The sequence below is a fragment of the Cervus elaphus genome, chromosome 33 (assembly GCF_910594005.1).
Source record: "Cervus elaphus chromosome 33, mCerEla1.1, whole genome shotgun sequence".
In the NCBI taxonomy this organism is placed as follows: Eukaryota; Metazoa; Chordata; class Mammalia; order Artiodactyla; family Cervidae; genus Cervus; species Cervus elaphus.
In genome coordinates, this window is record NC_057847.1 from 46572175 (window position 1) to 46593215 (window position 21041).

The 21041-nt window shown below is 38.5% G+C and overlaps 1 protein-coding gene across 1 annotated transcript in view; it reads left to right on the forward strand.

Annotated features, from left to right (window-relative positions):
• ARL5A (ADP ribosylation factor like GTPase 5A) overlaps positions 1-21041 on the forward strand; it is a 28060-nt gene continuing 7019 nt past the window's right edge. The window contains exons 1-5 of the mRNA XM_043894220.1: positions 1-365; positions 10702-10762; positions 11895-12042; positions 13753-13836; positions 18531-18682. Of these exons, the coding sequence (XP_043750155.1) occupies positions 320-365; positions 10702-10762; positions 11895-12042; positions 13753-13836; positions 18531-18682 (491 nt within the window). The 5' untranslated portion in view covers positions 1-319. The remainder of the gene's footprint in view (positions 366-10701; positions 10763-11894; positions 12043-13752; positions 13837-18530; positions 18683-21041) is intronic.

A 21041-nucleotide genomic window follows, 5' to 3' on the forward strand; every position in this document is an offset into this window, starting at 1 on the left:
CCCGCCCGCCCGGTCGCCGCCGCCGCAGCCGCCCGAGAGGAGCTGGGGAAGGACGGTGGCCCGCGAGGCTCGTCGCAGACAACGCGGCGGCGATGTCCGCGAGCCAGGCGGGAGCCGCGGCGGCAGCGGCGGGGCCTCGCGGACGGCACGGCGGCCTGGGCTTCGGCCTTCCTCCGGTTCCTAGGAAGCGGGCCGACGGCCAGCGCGGCAGCAGCAGCGGCAGAGACGGAGGCTCCGGCGCGTCTCTCTCCTCCCCTTGAGCCTGAGCCGGGGGAGGCCAGGCGGCCCGGGTGGCTGGAGAGGGGTCCGCTGCCCGAGAATGGGAATTCTCTTCACCAGAATATGGAGACTGTTCAATCACCAGGGTGAGGGGCTCGGGCCGAGCGCTTACGGGTGGGGGAGAGGGTCACCCGTGGCCTGGTGGGTGGGGGGGGTCTCCGAATACTTCCGGAATGTGGGCGCTGCGGTCGCGCGCGGTCTCTGCGCTGGGTGCGGGCTGTTGCGGCTGCGGGCCTGGGGCTGGTCGATCCCACTCCCAACTCGGGAATGGTTCCCGACTCGCTGCCCTTTTGTCTTAGGAGACCTTCCTAAGAAACCCATTCCGCAAATACACCCATTGCTCCGATTTCTGTTGGGAATGGAAAAGGTTTCTTGCCCCACGTTCGACGGCCCTGAGTGGCCCAGCTTGGTTCGCGTTTCCGTCCTTTTACCTTCGGCGATTGGGTTTGCACACCACGGAGAAGCACTGGGGTTCTCCGGGATGAAGGTTATAAGTTGTGGCCCCAAACGCACCCCTGAGCGACCGAGGATTGCAGAATGCGGAAAACACGGGAAATCTCGCTTGATTTAGCTAGTAGGTTTATGAGCCTTCCTTGCACCTCCACCTCCCCCCTCCCGCTTTGGGAAGATTCTTCTGCCTCCTGAGTAGTGATGGTCCTCTCTCCATTTGCCAGATTTGTATCTGTGTTTAAGGTTAAGCTTAAGGTCATTTTCCTACTCGTGTTTCTTGTTTCTTATTTAAGTGGAGGTTTTTATGGCTGTATTTAAAATGTAAAAGTGACCATTGAAAGCACTTAAAAATCATATCATGTGAAACATTTGAGTGACTAGTAAGTTATCAGATATGGAGTGTATTATCATAAAGAGATGCTTCAGTTCATCTAAACTCAAACATAACCTTGAAATGCATATCAGATTTATTGAAATTTGTTACAAAAGTAAGTGTAAAACTGGGGGAAGGAGGATGCAATTTTAACAAAAAGACAACACAGCATTAAGATACAAAATAGTTACTGATGTACTTTCATTTCTTTTTAACTCAAGTTGGGTGATTCATCATCCCGGCTGTCAATAACTTTGTGCTTTCCTCCTGTGAAGCTGGTGTTACTGTCACAGCCCAAAAATTTCCAGTAAAGACTTAAATGAATGGTGGCATCTATTATGTGCAACCATCCCTGCCTCCTCCTTGGTGATCCAGCTGCTCCTACAAGAAGGCAATGGGAAGGGAGCAGAACTGGAACTTGTGATCTCTAGTTTATCTTAAAAAAAAAAAAGATGATAGTGTAGATCTCATGATACTAAATGGAAGAGCAACATTTCAAATGATGTGGAGAATTTTCATGAACTGGAGAAAGCCCCTTCTAACATACACTGTCTTTAGCTAGCTGTTTCTGTTGAGAGAAGGGCGAATGGAAACCAGTCACTTAACCTTTGTCCATCTGGGTCTCACCTAGAGTAGCAGGAAATCTTGACTGTATGACCATGGAGCCCACAAATCCTGAAAACTTAATCTGTAGGTCTTAAGAATTGAAACTTAACATTGCCGTGTTACTGGTGGTACTTATAGCAGATAGTCTATTTTAATGTTTAAGTCGGTAGTATTGCATTATTTTTAGCAACGCTAGTATTTCTACTCTACTGTGAAATTTAGAAAGATTGCTCATTGATCTCTAGTCCTGCAAGAAAAATTAGGTATCCCCACTTTCTGTTTTGAGTCAATGATAAAATTGTCTCTGTTAGTGAAGAAAGAATTAGAACTTTGCCAGCAGCTACTTGATAGTACTAAATAATGATGTATGCTTTGTTACCACTAAAAATCACTGAGTAGTGTTCTTATTACCTCTGTTTTGTGGTAATTTTTGACCGGACCTTTTTTCCAGTATTGGGAAATAGTAAGAAATTAATGAAGTTCTAAAAATTTAGATGTCAGCATTATGAAAATATAGATAAACTATTTCCTGTTAAACGATGTGATTGTCTTATCAGCAGGGTCACTTTAAATCTGTCAGGTACTTGTTGGTCTTTTAGTTGTGTATTAAACTTTATTTTACCTCCGGAAGATACAGAGCACAGCCCTATGTTCTTTTCACATAAACTCTTGGAAGGAAGTTTTGAGGGATAACAGAATTTGCTATGCTAATGAAACAAACTGTGTGACATCTCTCTCTATCTCCCTTTAGACCAGCTTTTTCAATTTAAGCTTAGCTAGTTTGAGTACATAGTGAAAACTAATTGTATATTGCTCAGACTTGAAAACCCAGAGGTTGCATTTATTTGGTACTTAAATTAATAGGGTACAAATTTGTCCTAGATGCTATTGTATATATCATTTTTTAAAGTTTCTACAGTCCTTTGAAGTAGCTTTTCTTTTCTCCTGAAAATAGGAAACTGAGGTACCAGTGGAATGATTTTCCTAGGTGATGCAACTGGTAAATACTGCAGGAATATTTTGCTGACACTGGGCTTAAAGAAGTGACTGGCATCGTTTTTTTCCTGTGAATTCTCCGCCCCCACCCCCACCCCCAGTCCCCATTGCTGTTTCTCAGTTACTAAACTGTAAGTCTTTACAACTTTAGGGCTTGGAAAAGTTGGCACTAGTATCTTTTAGTATAGAAGGGCTTATGATCAGGACTCCATTTGTTCATTGAATAAATATTTTGAACACCTGTTTTGTGCTGGGATCTCTTGTAGAGGGCTTCCCAGGTGGCGCTAGTGGTAAAAAACCTGCCTATCAATGCACCAAAGACACAAGAGACACAGGTGGGGTAGACAGAGAACAAAACAGACAAGACCCCCTGTGTTTATGTGGGGAGATAAGCTGCTGCTCCTAAGTCGCTTCAGTCGTGTCCGACTCTGTGCGACCCCATAGACGGCAGCCCACCAGTCTCCGCTGTCCCTGGGGTTCTCCAGGCAAGAACACTGGAGTGGGTTGCATTTCCTTCTCCAGTGCATGAAAGTGAAAAGTGAAAGTGAAGTCGCTCGGTCGTGTCCGACTCTTAGCCACCCCATGGACCACAGCCTACCAGGCTCCTCCATCCATGGGATTTTCCAGGCAAGAGTACTGGAGTGGGGTGCCATTGCCTTCTCCGGGGGAGATAAACTAACTTCGTCTTTATAGATAAAATAATAGCAGTTAATATTGACTTGCAAGGTTAGGGTCTATGTGTTTCATGCAGTTGATTTAGCCTTCACCTAATTGATTTACTCTTAATAAGAACCCTGTGAGCCTGATAATCTCCAGTTTTTAAGACAAAGAAACATTGGGTAACTTGTTCCAGGCACTACGATGAAAAGTGATAGACCGTTGGTGCTAAGTCGCTTCAGTCGTGTCTGACTCTTTGCTGCCCCATGGACTGTAGCCCACCAGGTTCCTCTGGGCAAAATATTGGAGTGGGTTGCTATTTCCTTCTCAAGAGGATCTTCCCAACCCACGAATTGAACTTGAGTCTCCTGCATCTCCTGCATTGGCAGGTGGATTCTTTACTACTAGTGCCACCTGGGAAGCCCTTTTAGATTAAGACTTTAACCAGGATCATCTAGTGCCTGAGTTGGTGCCCTTGAAACCTAACAAAAACTTCTTTGTATAAGAAGGGTTCATGTTAGATAAAAGGAAGAACTTTTAGACTCTCATGTGAACTGTGAAAGAAGTTATGAAGTTTCCTCATGGGGAGCATTGTTGCATTCTCCTGATGAGCTCACAGAAAAGGAATGATCCATTGTGAATGAGTTCTGAAGAAGCTGCGGGTGCCGCTGGACCTGGTGCTGGGAAAGCCACCTCTGCTTCTGTTGTTCTTTTCATCGTGTTGGAATTCAAACATGTAAACAAGTATCTATAGAAGCTGAGTAGCCAAAGGGGTGAACTGTGCCAGTTATTGAAATTTTAGCTCCAAACTCACCTTTTTTGTGTGCTCTGTGCATACAGAGCTGAATCCTTAAATCCTTGTCTTTTAAAGGCGCGGTGTTAAGCCTTGTTGGTAGGTGGCACTGCAAGAGGAGGGGGTTTTCTTTCTGGATAGGATGTGCCTCTCAGCAGGCCCCTGCTGCTCGCGCATGTGGACTCCTCCAGCCTCTGGCTCTCGCACTGTCCAGTGGTCACAGCAGCTTCCTCTGGTACCCACTTCAGTTGCTTTCAGAATGGAGGTCCTCCAGGGAAACACTTGCCAGTGAGCAGCTTTCCCCAGCGTGCTAGAGGGAGGATTTCCAGAAAGATCCCCCGGCGAGTCCGCGCAGCTACTTCTCTGACGTTCAGTGAGCCATGGGCAGGCCCTCAGCAAGGTCTGCATCTCAGTCCTGGGGAGTTGTGGGGAGAAGCCTTGTCTCAGCCCTGGGGTGGTGAAAGCGCTGTGTATTCCTTTAATCTTTATTGTTACTTCTTGTTAGCAAGTCCCTCATTACTCCAGTCCTCTGGAGTAGTTATTTTTAAGTTCAAATTGCTATGTGGTTTCTGTTTCCTAATTGGATCTCTACTTTTGTCATGTATAATTGTTGCTTTTCATTCAGCAGAGTTTTTTTGTCCCCACCCCCACCCCCCACCGCCAGCTGAAACTTCACTGCCATTGCTATAAGTTGCAAGTTTATTTTCAAACTTCGTTTTTTTAGTTGATGATGCTTTTAGATTTTGCAAATTGAATTTTTAATATGAGGGATTTTTTGGTTATCTCCCTTCTAACCTTTATGTCTTCCAAATCTGATTTATTTATTCATTCATACTTTATTAAGTACATGATTTACTCTAGATTCTGTGTTAAGACCTGTGAAAACTGTGGTATACCTGACAGAAGTGGGATTTTTTTTGTTCCTTGTGAAACAGAATCCATGGGACTTAGTTTGGATATGAGGTGAGAATGAAGAATCAGGCTGACACTCAGTTTATCTGCCTTAGTATTTGTGTTTTTAGCTTTGGTATGATTCACAGAGATAGAAGTTCTCCAGGATAACGATGACTTTTTTTTTTTGCTTAATTTGCTGACTGGTAGTTGGCAGGATATATATTGACTTTTAGAACCTGTCAGTGAATAGAGCTGGTAGGCTGCCTGAGTATATCAGAAGGAAATAAAGAAGGGAAACGAGCATTTTCATGGCAAAAGAGTCAAGTATTGATTGGGAGACTAAAGCCCAGGTGATAATGCAAAATTCCATCCAGGTACTGTGACAGTGTACAGTTGTTTGGACTTATCTGAAAAACTGCAAGAATGCTGTGGCACAGATACTCTAAAAGAGAAATCATATTAAGTAGTAAACTTGTCATAAATCACATGCATCAAAGCACTGAAACAGCCAAAAGTTTTGTTACATTTTCGCATGATAACTGTCTCTTATATAAACATTGTATTTTAGGTTCTATGTAGTATTTATTTTGAAGTGCATTGTAACACTTTAGCTGGAATATGTGTTTTTCATAGAAGTCTCTTCCATCCCCGTAGTGAGAGAAACAGGTTACAGTGGTGAAAGAATCTAAGGCTATCAGAGAAGGCTGATTATTAGAAAGTGTGAATAATCTTAACACTATAGTTGGGGATAAACCAACTCTTCACCTTTGACTTGGCACCTTTATCTTTGAGCCCATTGCACAGTGATGTCTTAATCTTATAGTTCTCACTGTGACCCACATGCTATACCTCAGACTTAGGAAGCTGTTGAAAATAGCCATGGTGCTTTATTGTTAAAACACAAAAATTCAAATAGAGAAAAACAAGTCTTGGGAGGAAATATAAGTTGGTATTGAACGTGGCTTGTGGGTCTTAGGGATGAAGAGGTGAAGGACCTCTGGCTCGTGGCCTCATTGGACTGTCCTGATCTCAAGACTGAGCCACAGAACATGGGGCTCCCCAGAGGTTTTCTGGATTCTGCACGTTTGATGTGAGATCCTTTCTTCTTTTTAAAATATTTTAGCTACTAAAAAACCTTCATGTGTTCAAATACGTTAGCTTGTATTTCCTTGATTGACGTTGGAAATCTGCTGTATGTCTTAAGAGTTTGGGGGAATATTTGCATATTTATGCTTTTGTAGGTGACGGTTTTTCACTGAGTTTGTAAAATTAGTTAGAAGAGGGAGGTTGTTTCCAGTATAGAGAGTGGTTTGAGCTGCTTCTTTACTTCCTCTCTGAACATCTCTGACACTCTTTTCTCCTGTTTATTTTCTACCACACCAGACATGAATTCTCACCCTGTTTCATCCACTATGCCTTCTCTCCCCAATGGTCTGCTTTTATTTCTAGGCACTTGTGAAGAAAGATTTAACAAGACTTTACATCTTTAGCCACCAAATTATGTGACCTAATTTCATCTTATTGATTCTCTAGTTCATTCATTCATTGGCTTGTAAAAGACATTGTGTCCTGAAACTGTTTACCCCATCCTATCTTCCACTTGTGTCAGGAGAAGATGAAATCCCGCTGTGAACTTCTTGTGCCATCTGCTTTATCTCAGTGTACGTGTTTATTGCACAATGGTTGGTTCACAGTAGTTTGACTTTATCATGTTCATCTTGTGGTCAGGTATGACACAGAATCCTCCTTTAGTTTTTTTTCTTTTTTGCCTAGTTAGTCTTTCATCACAGAAATGGTAGAAAATGTGTTTGAAATCAAGAAATAAGTCCTTTGGGGCATGGCTAAATTAAGGAGGCCACTTTAAAAACAAAGCCAGGTAGGATTTTCTGCTAAAAGCAGTTACCCTAGGAGGCCAGATAATTATCTACTGATAAGTCCTACTGTTACTCAAAATACCTTTAACTCCTTTTAGAATTTTTTTAGAGGCACATTTTAAAATCATATCATTTAGGGACCACACCTCAGTTAATAATGAAAAGGTAACACTCATCTTAACTGCCTTTTACCTTATGACTGAGATGATACCATGTGACTCCCCTCCCCTTTTAAAATCAAATTCATCTTCAGGGGTTAAACGGCGACCATTGGGAGTGTTCAAAACAGCGTATCTCAGGCTCTGAAAGCAATTGCAAGAGAAAATTGCAAAATATTTTGAAAAATGGCAGCATGGTTAGAATAAGTGTTTAACCACCTTTAGGGACTAAGGACCTTGCCAGAGATAGTGCTATTGTATTTGTGATCTCTCTGTGTAAGATATATACACACACACATTTTTTAGTTACTGTGTAGTTATGTATCATAGATCCTTGCCTAAATTTGTATTGGTTTTGCCCCTATTAACTTAGTACCATTTTTAGAGGACCATTTCTCTCATTGGTCAGGGTAATTGTATTTTCTTCCTGAGTACTGGCAAGTCTGTCTACATTTAGTCCTGCAGCTAATACAAAGAGGTTGACAAAATAACATTCCTGAAACTTAAAAATAAGCTGTTTTATGAATTACATTATTAAAAACTGGTATTCTATTCAAGTGGGAAACTAAAAACTCATCTAAGTCAGAGGTCAGAAAAGAGCCCAATGTGAATTCTGCTTGTATTAAAATGTTTATAATTGCCAGTATTACTAGAATGGAAAAAGATATCTGTCGTCAAAAGGGGAGTGCTCAATTTGAGGACATAGAAAAATATAGAGTCAGGGAAAATTGCCATGCCGTTTAAAAAACTTCCCAGGTATAAAGATCGCCTCCTCCAAGGATTCAGTAATCTGGCCCTGTTGAGGTGTGACCTTCCTGTGAAGATGGATTTGCCACTGCCTTTTTAACATTCCCTTTGAGGAAGCCAGTTTTCCCCAAGCAATCTTCTGATTTTAATCCAGTCACCCTGTACTTTTCCTTAGGAAGAAATGCACTTGTCAGGTAGTTCTCATTTTCTCACTTCGTTCACCCTAGTCATCTCTAAAGAGATAGACTAGGCCCTGCATTTTTAAAATGACTTTTAAGAACCTTTGTTGGGAGAGCATGGTCACGTCACTTTAGGGTGCTAGTGGTTCTAAGCTGCCTGCTCTTCAAAGTTATGAGTGACTGGACAAAACTGATTTTATTAAAACTTTCTGGGACTTTCCTGGTGGTGCAGTGGTTAAGACTCTGCACTTCCACTGCAGGGGGTGCAAGTTTAGTCCCTGATTGGTGAACAAAGACCCCACATGCTGCGCAACCTAAAAAAGAAAGCACTGGCCTGCTAAAGCATATTATTTAAAACAGTTTTTTTTTTTCTGTTTACTTGATCTTCATATTTTTGTGTAACAGGAAGTACCTATATAGCATTAGGAATTCCTCTTAATGGTAAATGTCATGTTTGGAAAACATCTACCACCTGACTGCAAAAGCTTTTTCTTGAAGAGCTCCTTTATCCTTAACATTTCTTATTTATAGAATGAATATTAATTCAGCATTTATTATACCAGAAAAGTTGCAGTTACTAGAAAGTACCCTTGAAGGGTGCCTCATTAAACTGAGATGATTAGTGTTCGTGTAAATCATTATAAGGGCTCTGTTAGAGGTGTGGCAGAAGAGCAGGAGAAAATGATTTTTCTTGGGAAGCTATACCTTAAAGATTAGTAGGAATTCTTGAAGTGGAGAATTGGAGAAGATAATTCCAGCACAGGCAAACACTATGAGTAGAGGTAAAGAAATGTTTGCTGTGGACGTAGTTGGCAGCTTGTGTAGGAAGAACAATTTGAACTCCAGCTTAGATGCCTGGTGGTCATGGTGAGGGATAAAGCTGAAGCCTACTCATTTGGGACTGGCTTTATATACAAGGCTTAGAACTTGTACTTTGTTTTCCTGTCAAAGTGGAGAGCCATCATTTAAATAAGAGAGTAGCATTACCAGCTTTATAGTGTAGAAAAATTACTCAAGAAACAACAGGAAGATGGATTGGAGATAGTCCCGTTAAGTACAGTAAGAGATGAGGAGGACTGCAGCTGGGACAGTGGGGAGGAGGTAGGTTCAGAATATATTTTTGAGGGAGAATAGAACCTAGTGACAGATGTTGCGGTTGAGGGACTCCAAAGGCATCTGAAATAATGGTAATACCGGTAAGCAAGTAAAGTAAGATAGAATCAGGAAAAGGTTTGAAAATTGGGTTTGGGGATGTGTTGAGGGACACTGTATCTATCCACTAAGATTGGAGCGTGGGAAAGATTTGGGAACATGGATTAGGAACTGTCTTTCTTGGTAGTGGGCACTGCCCAAGTTCTGTCTTAGTTATATAACCCTGAAAGATGGTATTGTCCCTCCCTGTTTTACAGTGAGGAAACGTAGGGTTAGAGGAATAAGTCATTTGCTCAGCGTCACACAACCACATGTGTTTTCCCATCTTGTTTCTGTTATCTGTTGCTGTGTAACAAGCCAATTCTTCTAAATTTGATGACTAAAGGAATTATTTATTACTATCTCTCATGGCCCTATGAGCTCAGCTGGGAAGTTCTGGCTTGGGGCTCATTTGATTACAGCTGGAAGGAGCTAGAACTGGAGTCATCTCCGGCCCCACCTGGCTGCATATCCACGGTGGCTTCTTTGTGTCTGGCATCTCAGCTGGAATGGTTAGAACAGTAAGGGCAACTGTGCATCTCCCTGGCTTCCTCACTCATGTGCACGGCAATCTTGGAGTAGTTGGACTTGCTACCTAGTATCTGGCTTACTCCAGGGGGAGTTGTCCAAGAACTGGGCAGCAACTGCAAGGTGTGAGATGATCCAGGTGTGGAAGTCACACAGTCACTTCTGCATTTTGTTGGTTAAACACAAGTCTTAGGACCAACCAGGATTTAAGGGGGCATGAATATCCAGAGACCATCTTTGGAGATTAGCTTCCTCCATGCACTGCTGTCTTTGGGAGTCATTTTTAGACTGGATGGCAATAGATGGGCCCCAAGATACCTTGCTAAAATGTGAAAGGAGTGCAAGAAGACAGCCTGAGTGTTTGAAGGAGGACCCAAGGAAAAGGAGTTGGTGGAAAAAATAAATCAAGAGACAGAGGAAGAAAAAGTTGGAAAAAGTGATCTGTAGAAGCCAAGGGGGCAGGGAGTCACTGCCACCATAGCCATAGGTCCTTAAATTTGGTTAGAAGGACCCTATGGTTCACACATGCTCAGATACTTAGAGATGCCTGCAGACAGCAGCTTTAAAAGGCTGCCCTTTTTCTCCCTGCCATTCACCCAGCTCACCTGTTCATACCCCATTAATGCCTTAAATTCACATTTAGAACTTAAGTAACTTGGTCCAGTGTGAAACATTAATACGTTAAGTCTTACATAAATTATTGTGCTTGCATTTGGGATAGTTGACTGAGAGTCGGCTTCCAAGGAGTGGAAAGAATGTAGTACTTCTGGCTTCTTAGACGGGTGAAACTTCTCTGTAGATGAGGGGTTAGACCAATAGCATAATTCTCCTCTTGCTGTGATGTTCTTTTGTGTTACAAGCAGGAATAAAATGCCATACACTGAATTATACCATGGCTGAAAAGAGTAGATGAAATGCGAAAATTTTTAATTTTTGATTAATAAATCACTGGGGGTTTTTTTGTTTGTTTTTTCAGAGCACAAAGTTATCATTGTTGGGCTGGATAATGCAGGAAAAACTACCATCCTTTACCAGTTGTAAGTACTAACTACCTAAAAAATTGTATCTTTTTGTTTTTAGTTACTTTCTCTGCCTGAGTGATACTTAATTAGCAAAAGCAGTAAAAAATTTTATGGAATCCACATTACTCTGTAAGAAGGCAGGTTGGCCGTGAACCAGGAACCCAATTTAAGCAACTGCTTCTAGAGAGCTAGAACTTTATAGGACATTGAGTGTTGTTCATTTGTTTTGCTTGTAGAGAGGAGACAAATATTTGTTTCTGTAGTTTCTTGGAATGAAACTACAAAGTGTTCCAGTTAGTCCACTACCTAGTTCCACCTCTGTTTGAACTCTTCATTCACTCTTTTTTTTTTTTTGAAGTTTCAAAGAGCTTTATTGTTTTTATACAACACGTGATAGTGATGTATTTCAAATTTTACCAAAGAGTGCATCTTAAAATTAGGGATGGTTCATATCTGTGATTCCAGGAATATAGTAGTTTTTTCAACATAGAGAGTCCAGTATGTGTATTTGTTAGTATTCTTCTGAACATAATTTATGTGTGGTGTTGTGATTCTTCTGAACATAATTTATGTGTGGTGGTGGTGGTGGTGTTTAGTTGCTAAGTCATGTCCGACTCTTTTGTGACCCAGTGGATGGTAGTCTGCCAGGCTCCTCTGTTCATGGGATTTCTCAGGTGAGAATTCTGGAGAGTTCTTCTCCAGAGAATCTTCCCAACTCAGGGATCAAGCCTACGTCTCCTGCATTGGCAGGCGGATTCTTTACCATTGATCCACCTGGGAAATCCTACACGTATGTGTAATATATAGTATCCTGTTTTTATTTATTTATTTTTTAATTTGGAGTACAGTTGCTTTACACTGGTATGTCAGTTTCTGCTCTGCAGCAAAGTGAATCAGCCACACATACATATATATCTCCTGTTTTTGGATTTCTTTCCCATTTAGGTCACTGCAGAGCACCAACTAGAGTTCCCTGTGCTGTATATACAGTAGTGAACCTTTTGTTCACTCTTAATAAACCTAGTGGAAAAGGGACATTTGGGTATAAAATATAAAAGGAGGTTATGCTGATTTCTCCCTTAGTTGAAAAATATTCAAACAATCTAGTTTCTTTGCTAACTGTGATATATTTGAACTTTTTCCCCAGTTCTATGAATGAAGTTGTACATACGTCCCCAACAATAGGAAGTAATGTAGAAGAGATAGTGATTAATAATACACGTTTTCTAATGTGGGACATTGGTGGCCAAGAATCTCTTCGTTCTTCCTGGAACACTTATTATACTAACACAGAGGTATGTTTCTTAATATACTAAGTCATTTGTGAATATAATACTTGGGAAACTCTTTCTAGATATGAACTCTTAAAGTTATCTTTTTGAAATATCACAGTATGTTAATATAAGTAGACTTTAAACATAATGGAATCTTTAGTTCCCTCTTTCAGGGTCATTGTTCTGTACATCCATTCTCATTGAACCTGTGTAAGAAGAATTGTCGATTGATTAGTCTGATTTTATACTGATCCCAGAGCTTGTTGTAAATAATTGTTTTTCTAAAGAACTCCATTTCAGTTTGTAACTTCATTTCTCTTGTACTATTTACTTGTGTCTGCATAGAGGAAATCCAAGTTAAATGAGAGGATTTTGGTGGTTTGAATCCTTGTTCAAAATTTTACTATGTATTTTCTTTTATGCAATGCAATTGCACATTTTTATTATAAAAGTTTAGATGTAGTCATATGTTTTGTTTACATATTATTTGCCAAGAGGAAATTCTGACATTTGAGAGCTTCACTGTATAGACCTTGTAAGATTAAAGGCTGTGACATTTGTTTTTGTAGTGCTGGTTATAAGTTAATAAGTCTCCAACTGTATATATGGATGAATATGATATCACTGAGGCACTATTAAATGTCTCTTATGACCTGATTCCCTAACACTCTGTTAAGAATTTGATCATGTCCTTTGGAGAAGGAGGAGTATATATATGATTAGTATTTCCATATAAAATGCTGCATGTATTACAAATTCATGCCAACATCTTGAAAATCAATAGCTTTGTTAAAAGGTTTAGAGTAGGACATGTTTTAGAGCAATATAACCAGATATCAGTAAAGTCTCAATGAGAGAAGAGGTCAAGTAGCAGTTCTCTTATCCATCTGCATTGTGGTTGATGAAATCTGAAGAATAGAAAAGATCCTGAAAATGAAGTGGTTTATCTGAAAATGAAAAGCTAATTCTAAACAATATATAGTGCATACTAATACTAGGCAGTCAGAATTACCTTGGGCATAACCAGTGCCATCGTAAAGTGACTTTACCTGCTCCTGTTTCCCTGGTGCCTTTTGGTGCTCATGGAGTTGAAGGAGCGGCATTGTAGCTCAGTCCCGCACGCCTCCTTTATGAGTCTCTGCATCTTCTGATGCCGGTCTTATCATCAGTTCAGGAAGGAGTCGTGCTTGCAGTAGCAGGGGCCACTTATATAAGAAGAGGGCATGGTTCTTTCAATTTGTTGATTTTTTTCTTTTTTAATTAGCTTAACTCTCATATTACTTTATTCTCATACACCTGCCCTTTTAGATTTTTAAATTGACATTAATAAATAGTATCTGTCTAGAAGTAACTTAAATTTAGGACCATAATATATTTTTGTCTTACGGACTTACAGTGAAAATAGAATTAAGATATTAGATATTAATTAAGATATTAATTTAGAAAATAAACATGTTATATTTTGCTTAGTTTACTAGCAGAATATTCTAATAGAATGATGACATCATATTGCCTTTTATTTTCTCTTAAAAATTAGTAAATATGTTTGAATTAAAGATTAGACCTTTAGGCTTCACAATGTATAGTGGGTATCTCTGGTTTTCAGTAATACTGTACCATAAAGTTCTAATTTCTTGATAGTTGTTAGACTGTAAATCAAATAAATACTTGATAAATTTTACAGATAGCAAATTATGTAATCACTAATGACTTTTTTTGTAATTATTTTAGTTTGTAATAGTTGTTGTGGACAGTACAGACAGAGAAAGGATTTCTGTAACTAGAGAAGAACTCTATAAAATGTTAGCCCATGAGGTAAGTAGGATTCTGGCATTAGATGTGTGTTGGGAGAATATTTCTATCACATTTTTACTTTCTATTTTCTCATGGGGATACTGTTTCAGATTTTTGGAAAAAATAATTTATCTGCTGAGTTTGTAATTTTGACACTTTCCAATTTTCAAGTGTATCTGGAAGCAGTAGAAAGATTGTGGAGTCGGTTTTAGATTTTTAACTCCATTTATCTTAGATAAATTTGGTTTAGAAGTTTTCCCTGACAAAAAGATCTAAAATGGCTTTCATTTTTCATTTGAAATAGATTAATCATACAGAAGATTATCATTAAGGCTTTACAGCGTCTTATTTCTAAGACACACAGCAAGTTCTGATTATAACTCAGTTATCTGACTAATACTTAAATTTGTTGTCCTTTAGTCTCTGATATTTTCCCCTCAACTAAACAAAACTATACAACTAGCCACATTTTCTTAGTTCTTGAGAAATATAACTGTTAACATAATTTGAGAATTAAGTGGACTGAATAATATAGTCAGTAATGATAATAGTAACTATAAAATCATATATTATTTGTAATAGAGTTGTACCTCTGTGTTAGCAGAGGTTTGGTTCTAGGATGCCCGTAGGTGCCAAAATCCAAAGATGTTCAAGTTCCTTGTATAAAATGGTCCAGTATTTGCATATAACCTATGCATATCCTCCTGTATACTTTAAGTCATCTGTAGATGGCTTATAATATCTAGTACAGTGTAAATGCTATGAAAATATGCAGCAAATCCAAGTTTTGCTTTTTGAACTTTCTGGAATTTTTTTCCTGAGTATCTTCAACTTGAGGTTCATTGAATCTGTGACTGCAGAACCCATGGATAAGGAAGGCCAACTGTAGTGGCGTCTGATTATTTTTGCTTGCCTTTTATCACAGATGTTACTTTTTCAACTTGAAGGTGGAAATAGAATAGTAAATACTTGAATGTATTATATAATCTTTATTTGAGTGGAATTTTAATAAAACTTAAGGAAACTGGGATATCTTTGTAATAAAGTTTTATAGTTTAATATTGATTCAATGGTTTGCTTTTGTGATTTTCATTAAGAATTTTGGTATGTTTCACATGTAAGGAAACTTGGTGAGGTAGTTATGTAAATTGAAGTTCCTGTTTTGCTTGTGGTGGTCATACCCACCAAGATGCTATTTTGAACTGATTCTAGCAGTTGTTAAATCCTTTGGAATTAAAAAAAAAAAACTCATCTTGCCTTTGTACATGTATTTAACAATTTTCAGTTCTAGTTTGAGAAAGAGTAAACAATAAAAGAAGCACGGGCTAAGGATTTTTAAAATTTCCCCTTTGCATTTTACAACAATGCATCATTCTTCAGTTTTTACCAAAGAGTTGTTCTATTGTTTTATGAAGACTTTAGAAAAAGAAAAGTGAAACGCAAAATGTATTTGTCTCTTGACTATATTTTTTACTCTGTTAACAGGTAGCCTTCCTATTTGATTCTTACTCCAATTGGCCAATATGTAGGGCATCAGTATTATAAAAAGTCCAGAGAGTAGGGCTCTAACTCACCAAGTCGTTGGATTTTATGAGTTGAGTCATTAACTTGCATAGATCAGTTAACCTCATCTTTTATGGATTAGCACACTGAGGCTCAGTAGTTTATGTGACTTGATGAGCTTTTGAATTTAAGCATTCACATCATTCAGGCTCTTCGCTAGGAAAAATAGTAAAAGCCAGAAATAGAGCCTAGCTGGAAAGTGAAAGGAGAAGGGATGAGATTACCAGAAAAGAAGGGAATTACAGGTGAAATTGGAAGTTGGAGTTAAGTTACTTAATAGGGTCAGGAAGAGCCAATAGGCAGCGTTCTGGGGAGGAGTTTCCAGCTCAAGGATGAGAATTTGTGAGTGAAAAACAAATTTCAACATGGGTTAGTCAAGTGCTTCATGCATACCACAATAAACAACAGTCTTCTTATCATCACTAGTAATGATTCTGTGTATTATGAAATACAGAACTACTGCATTTAAATACATTTCTGAAAGCTTCATCTTAAATGAAGCGCAAAAACGTTGAAACTCATGAATTTTTTAAAAAATTCCAAAGACAAAAGAATAGATGAATTTTATTCAGAATGACTCAACTTCTAGTAATTATCTTTACAAATGGAGTTTGAGAAACAAATTGACAACTATATATGGCATATAGACAGTGCTGATAAGTAAGTATATCTTGTGTGTGCTACTGTTCATTTCCTTGACCAAACTAAAAACTGTTTTTAGACTTTTAAGAACAGAAGTCTGTGGTATGGAGCAGAACTTTTTCAAAGTGTTTAAAATGGGTGATGTACAAATGATCACCACTCTTTACCTTGTACTTTGACCTCTTGTTAAGTTAACAGCCTTAATCCAGTGTATCTCTTTTCTACTATTAGCATAATGAATACTTTGTTGTGAGGTTATTTTAATAAAAAGTAAAGAAAGACTTGATTTTCCTCTTTTTCTAAATAATTAAATGTAGATAACATAGCTTTGAAAAAAAATCAAGAACCTTACATAAAATTTGAGCCTTTAATATCTAGAAAAATCACATTTGATATGGGTTTTTTTCCTTTTTTTTTTTTTAGACATTGCAGTACCTGGCTCTGTTTCTTAGGTTTTCCAATTTTCAGTCTAAGGGCTTCTCCAAATAATTTTGTTACTAAAAGTGATGAATATAGGTTACTTATAAATATATAAACTATGTGTCCTAACTTGTGCCAAATATTTCTGTTGTCAAATATTTCTAAGGTTTGTTCCTTGAACATGCCAGCATTACCTGGCATGACCTATGTAAAGATTTCAACACACACTGGCAAGAAGAGATAGTGAAACCTAAATGATAAGAAGATAGGAATTAAATCCCATGGAAAGTCCATCTACTCAATGATTCAGCCGTATATCAACTATTGATAACTGTTCCATTTTCCAATTAGGATAAGAGAAAAAAAATTCATATACTTGATAATGCATATGAGCACTAGTGATAGGTCATCTCTTCAACTTTTTGCCTTATATAAATAGACAGGTGATCTGAACTATAGGTGAAACAAATTGAATTGGAACTCTCTTGGGGAAGGGGTAGTATTTTATTTTATTTTTATTTGAAGGATAATTGCTTTATAATAATGTGTCGGTTTCTGCCATATATCAGCATGAATCACAGAGGTATACATATGTTCCCTCCCTTTTGAACCTCCCACCCCATCCCACCTTTCTAGGTTGTCACAGAGCATGGGTTTGAGCTCCCTGAGTCTCACAGCAATGAATAGGAACTCTTAGAACTTAATGTTTTCAGAGCAGTGGTCCCTGACGTTTTTAGCACCAGGGACTAATTTTGTGGAAGACGATTTTTCCACAGTCCCGTGGAGGGGGAAAGAGACGATTTCCTGATGACTGAAGCACAGTACATTTATTGTGCACTTTTATTTCTATTATTATTACATCAGCTCTATCTCAGACCATCAGGCGTTAGATTCCGGAGGTTTGGGACCCTCGTTCTAGAGTATCCCTTCTCTGACTGAGTTATTCGGGTAACTCTGTCCTTCTCTGTAGAACTGTAACGCCGTCCTGCAGAGGGCACTCTAACCAAGTCAGTCTCCGAAGTTTATGTAAAGCATACAGCAGAAGTCCTTTTAACCAAGTAAGAAATTTACTACTTCTGTTGTTTATTTACTTCAGAAAGAATGAAAAGCCATCGAGACTGTCTTCTAGCAAGAGTAAATAATGTGGAACAGTGTCTATTTAAACCTACTGAAGATTCTTGCTTCAAACACACATACACATGATTGAAACCAAAATTTTCTCACTGAGATCCCTGAAAAGAAGATGGCATTCCACAGAGCTGGGAACACTTGCAGACATAGCACCAAAACCTTAGTTTTCTCTGTATCTCTTAAAATATATAGGCAGAGTTTTATGAGAATTCAGTCCACTAGTTAAGTGGATCCATCATGGTTTCTTAACCCAGTATTCACGAATGGACTTTAGGATATCTATGAACACCCTAAAATTGTACAAAAACTTTTTTGGGCATATATACATATGTCCATTTTTATGAGGGAGACGTCCATAACTCTCCTTAGGTTTACCAAGAAAGCTCTACCTAAAGTATAGGTTGGGCAAGAATTTTTAAAAGCTCTTAAGTGCCACGCTAAAGAGTAATTGTTTAGTTATTGTTTAGTTGCTAAGTCACATCTGACTCTTTACAACCCCATGGACTTAGCTCACTAGTCTCTCCTCTGTCCATGGGATTTCCCAGGCAAGAATACTGAAGTAGGTTACCATTTCCTCCTCCAGGGGACCGTCCTGACCCAGGGATCAAAACTCTGTCTCCTGCATTGGCAGGTAGATTCTTTACCATTGAGCTACTTGGGAATCCTGGAGGAATGGTTAGACATGTACCAAATAGGAAGATGTGACTGTTAAATAGAGCACGTGGGACCATAAAAATGTAATCTCGGACTGTAAGAAATACGTAAATACATGCAGGTATAGATTGATTAAATGTGTTCCGTTCCATTTGATGTTTACTTTCCATCATAAGAGCTATGAGATACTTTTATGTAAAGTAGTTGAGAAAATTTAGGTTACACAGATTATCAAATATAATCTGTTAAGATGGAAAGTGTTGGAAAAAATGAACTGACCTTTACAGTTTTGTTTGCTTTTGTAGGACCTAAGGAAAGCTGGATTGCTGATTTTTGCTAACAAACAAGATGTTAAAGGATGCATGACTGTAGCAGAAATCTCCCAGTTTTTGAAACTAACTTCTATTAAAGATCACCAGTGGCACATCCAGGCATGTTGTGCTCTTACTGGCGAGGGGTAAGATGTCGTCTTCATGAATAACATATATTTAGCTTTAAAACATGTATTTCTTTCTTTCTTTTTTTTTTTAAATAAAAAGTTTTATTGGAGAAAAATAGAACCACCACGTACACAGGGAAAGGAGCACAAAAATTCAGCTGATACAGAACTGAAAGTCACAACTACCCAATGTTGTTTGCGATTACTTTTCAATTTCTTAAATGGCTTCCCTCAATCTTTTAAATAGCCTTGCCAATTTTCAGCTGAAATAGAATCAAGTTTTCAAAAAATTAAGAGCCTCAGCGAAGGGATCAGCTTTTAAGATAACAAAGGTGACACCAATGGGTTGCCATTTCCTTCTCCATAAAACATGTATTTCTTTTTAAAATCAAATATTTAAGGTTACCATGTACAGAACTTTGTGAGGGAGAGATGTAAGACACAGTCCATGCAAGTCAGGAAATCGTTTCTGCACTGTCGGTGAGGCTTACATTCTAAGAAAGGAACTGGCACTTGCTGATATGTCCTTTGCCTTACGTGCTTTCTACAGAGCGTATCATTTGTTCCTAACAGTCATGTAGTTATTTTAAATTCATGTTTTATGCATTAAAAAGATGAAATAGATTTGCATGAGGGACTAGTTTGCAGATATGCTGTCAGTGTTGCCAAAAGGGAGTTCCTGCACTTCAAAAAATAAGAGTTAGAGTTAGAATGTGACAGGAGGGTCCTTGGCCCTGGAGGGAAGGGTGGTGCCTGCAGTAGAAGTTTGCCCTTGTCTGATGCCCAGGGGTGAAAGGGTTTCAAGCAGGCAGAGCTTGTCAGCCTTGTTATAGGTAAGATATAGAACATATAATATATGAGGCATAGCTAGATAGTGTCAATAATTCAGTATTTGGTTTACCCTTCTCTGTGACGTTAAAAGGAAGGAAATTTCTGCCACTGCAGGTAAATTCATATCTATGCCTCAAGCTTCTGCCCTTTTCTAGCCCCTGAAGAACCCCACCCCCAAATTTAAGAACTAAATTGGAGATGAAGCCAAATCTTAGTGAAATAGAAGGCAGTGTTACCTGATTACAGACATTTGGAGGAGCATAGTTATTAGAACCTCAAAACAGCAAATCTGCTCATTAAAAAAAAAATCAGACAATACTATCCACATGCTCGTTTGAGTAAAAATATCTTCTACACAGTTCTTTGTCAAATAGCTTATATACATATACACATATAGGATACGTGTATAGATATCGGTATATCTTTATTTGTATTATCTTTATCAAAAGTCTTAAAGCGAAAGCACTGATTGTAATACTACATCTGACAACAAAGATAAGTGATCTAGGACTGATAGAAGATTTAACTTATATACTTTGAGTAGTTGTGTGGAAAATACATCATTAGTTAGGATACATATGAATTCTGGCAGTTTTAATGTGTTAAGAACATTACTTATTAATTTTTGTGGCAAAATATATATACTATAAAACTGGTCATTTAACCATTTCTAAGCGTACAATACATAGGCATTAAGTACATTCACAGTGTGATACAGCCATCACCACCCTCTATTTTGAGTTCTGGCTGTTTTATTTTTAAAGGGGGACATCAGCAGATGATGCCATCTTTTCAGTTTTGGGTTTATGTGGCCTTCCATTTACAGGAGTTAGCAAATGGAAATGTTTGGTTTAGGGGAAATGTTGTTTCCTGTGTAATCTGACCACCTTAGTCTTGGTTTTAGTATTGGTGACATTTTGACTGCCACCTCTGTCATTTGCTCAGCGCTGTAAGGTCAGGCTCCCTCTGCAATATGGGAAGGGTTCTGGTCCTGGTGCTGTGAAGATTAGATACTGGATATTAAGTGCTTAGTGCAGTTTCTAGTTTGCTCTTAAGTAACTCCTGTACCTTTAACAGTGGAGAATTAATTAATTTACTCATCTTGTTATTGTATCATTTGCTATGAGTAGCTTAAAGGTAACGAATTAACAGGAAAAAAGTATGGGCGTATATCGAAACAATCGTTTATTTACTTCATTGCCCTCTTTTCCTTCTATTTCTGTTGTCTTTACATTTTTAGACTTAGGCACAAAAATCTGAGTCCTGGCTTTTTAAATATTAATGTGGTAGCATTGTTTCTCATATTTGTAAAACCTCCTCATAGATATTGATTGATGCTTCATTAACAGTCCTTCATTTTGTATATTTCCCTCTTGCTAAATAAACATTTAGATTCTTTTACCACAATAAATATCTCTTTCTATATTTTAGTATGCTCAATTACCCATTGTTCAATGATAACTGGTGTTAGTAATATGAGATTTTATTTCCTTCAGATTTTTTTATTGCATAGATGTCACAAATACTACGTGCATACTTTGTTTTA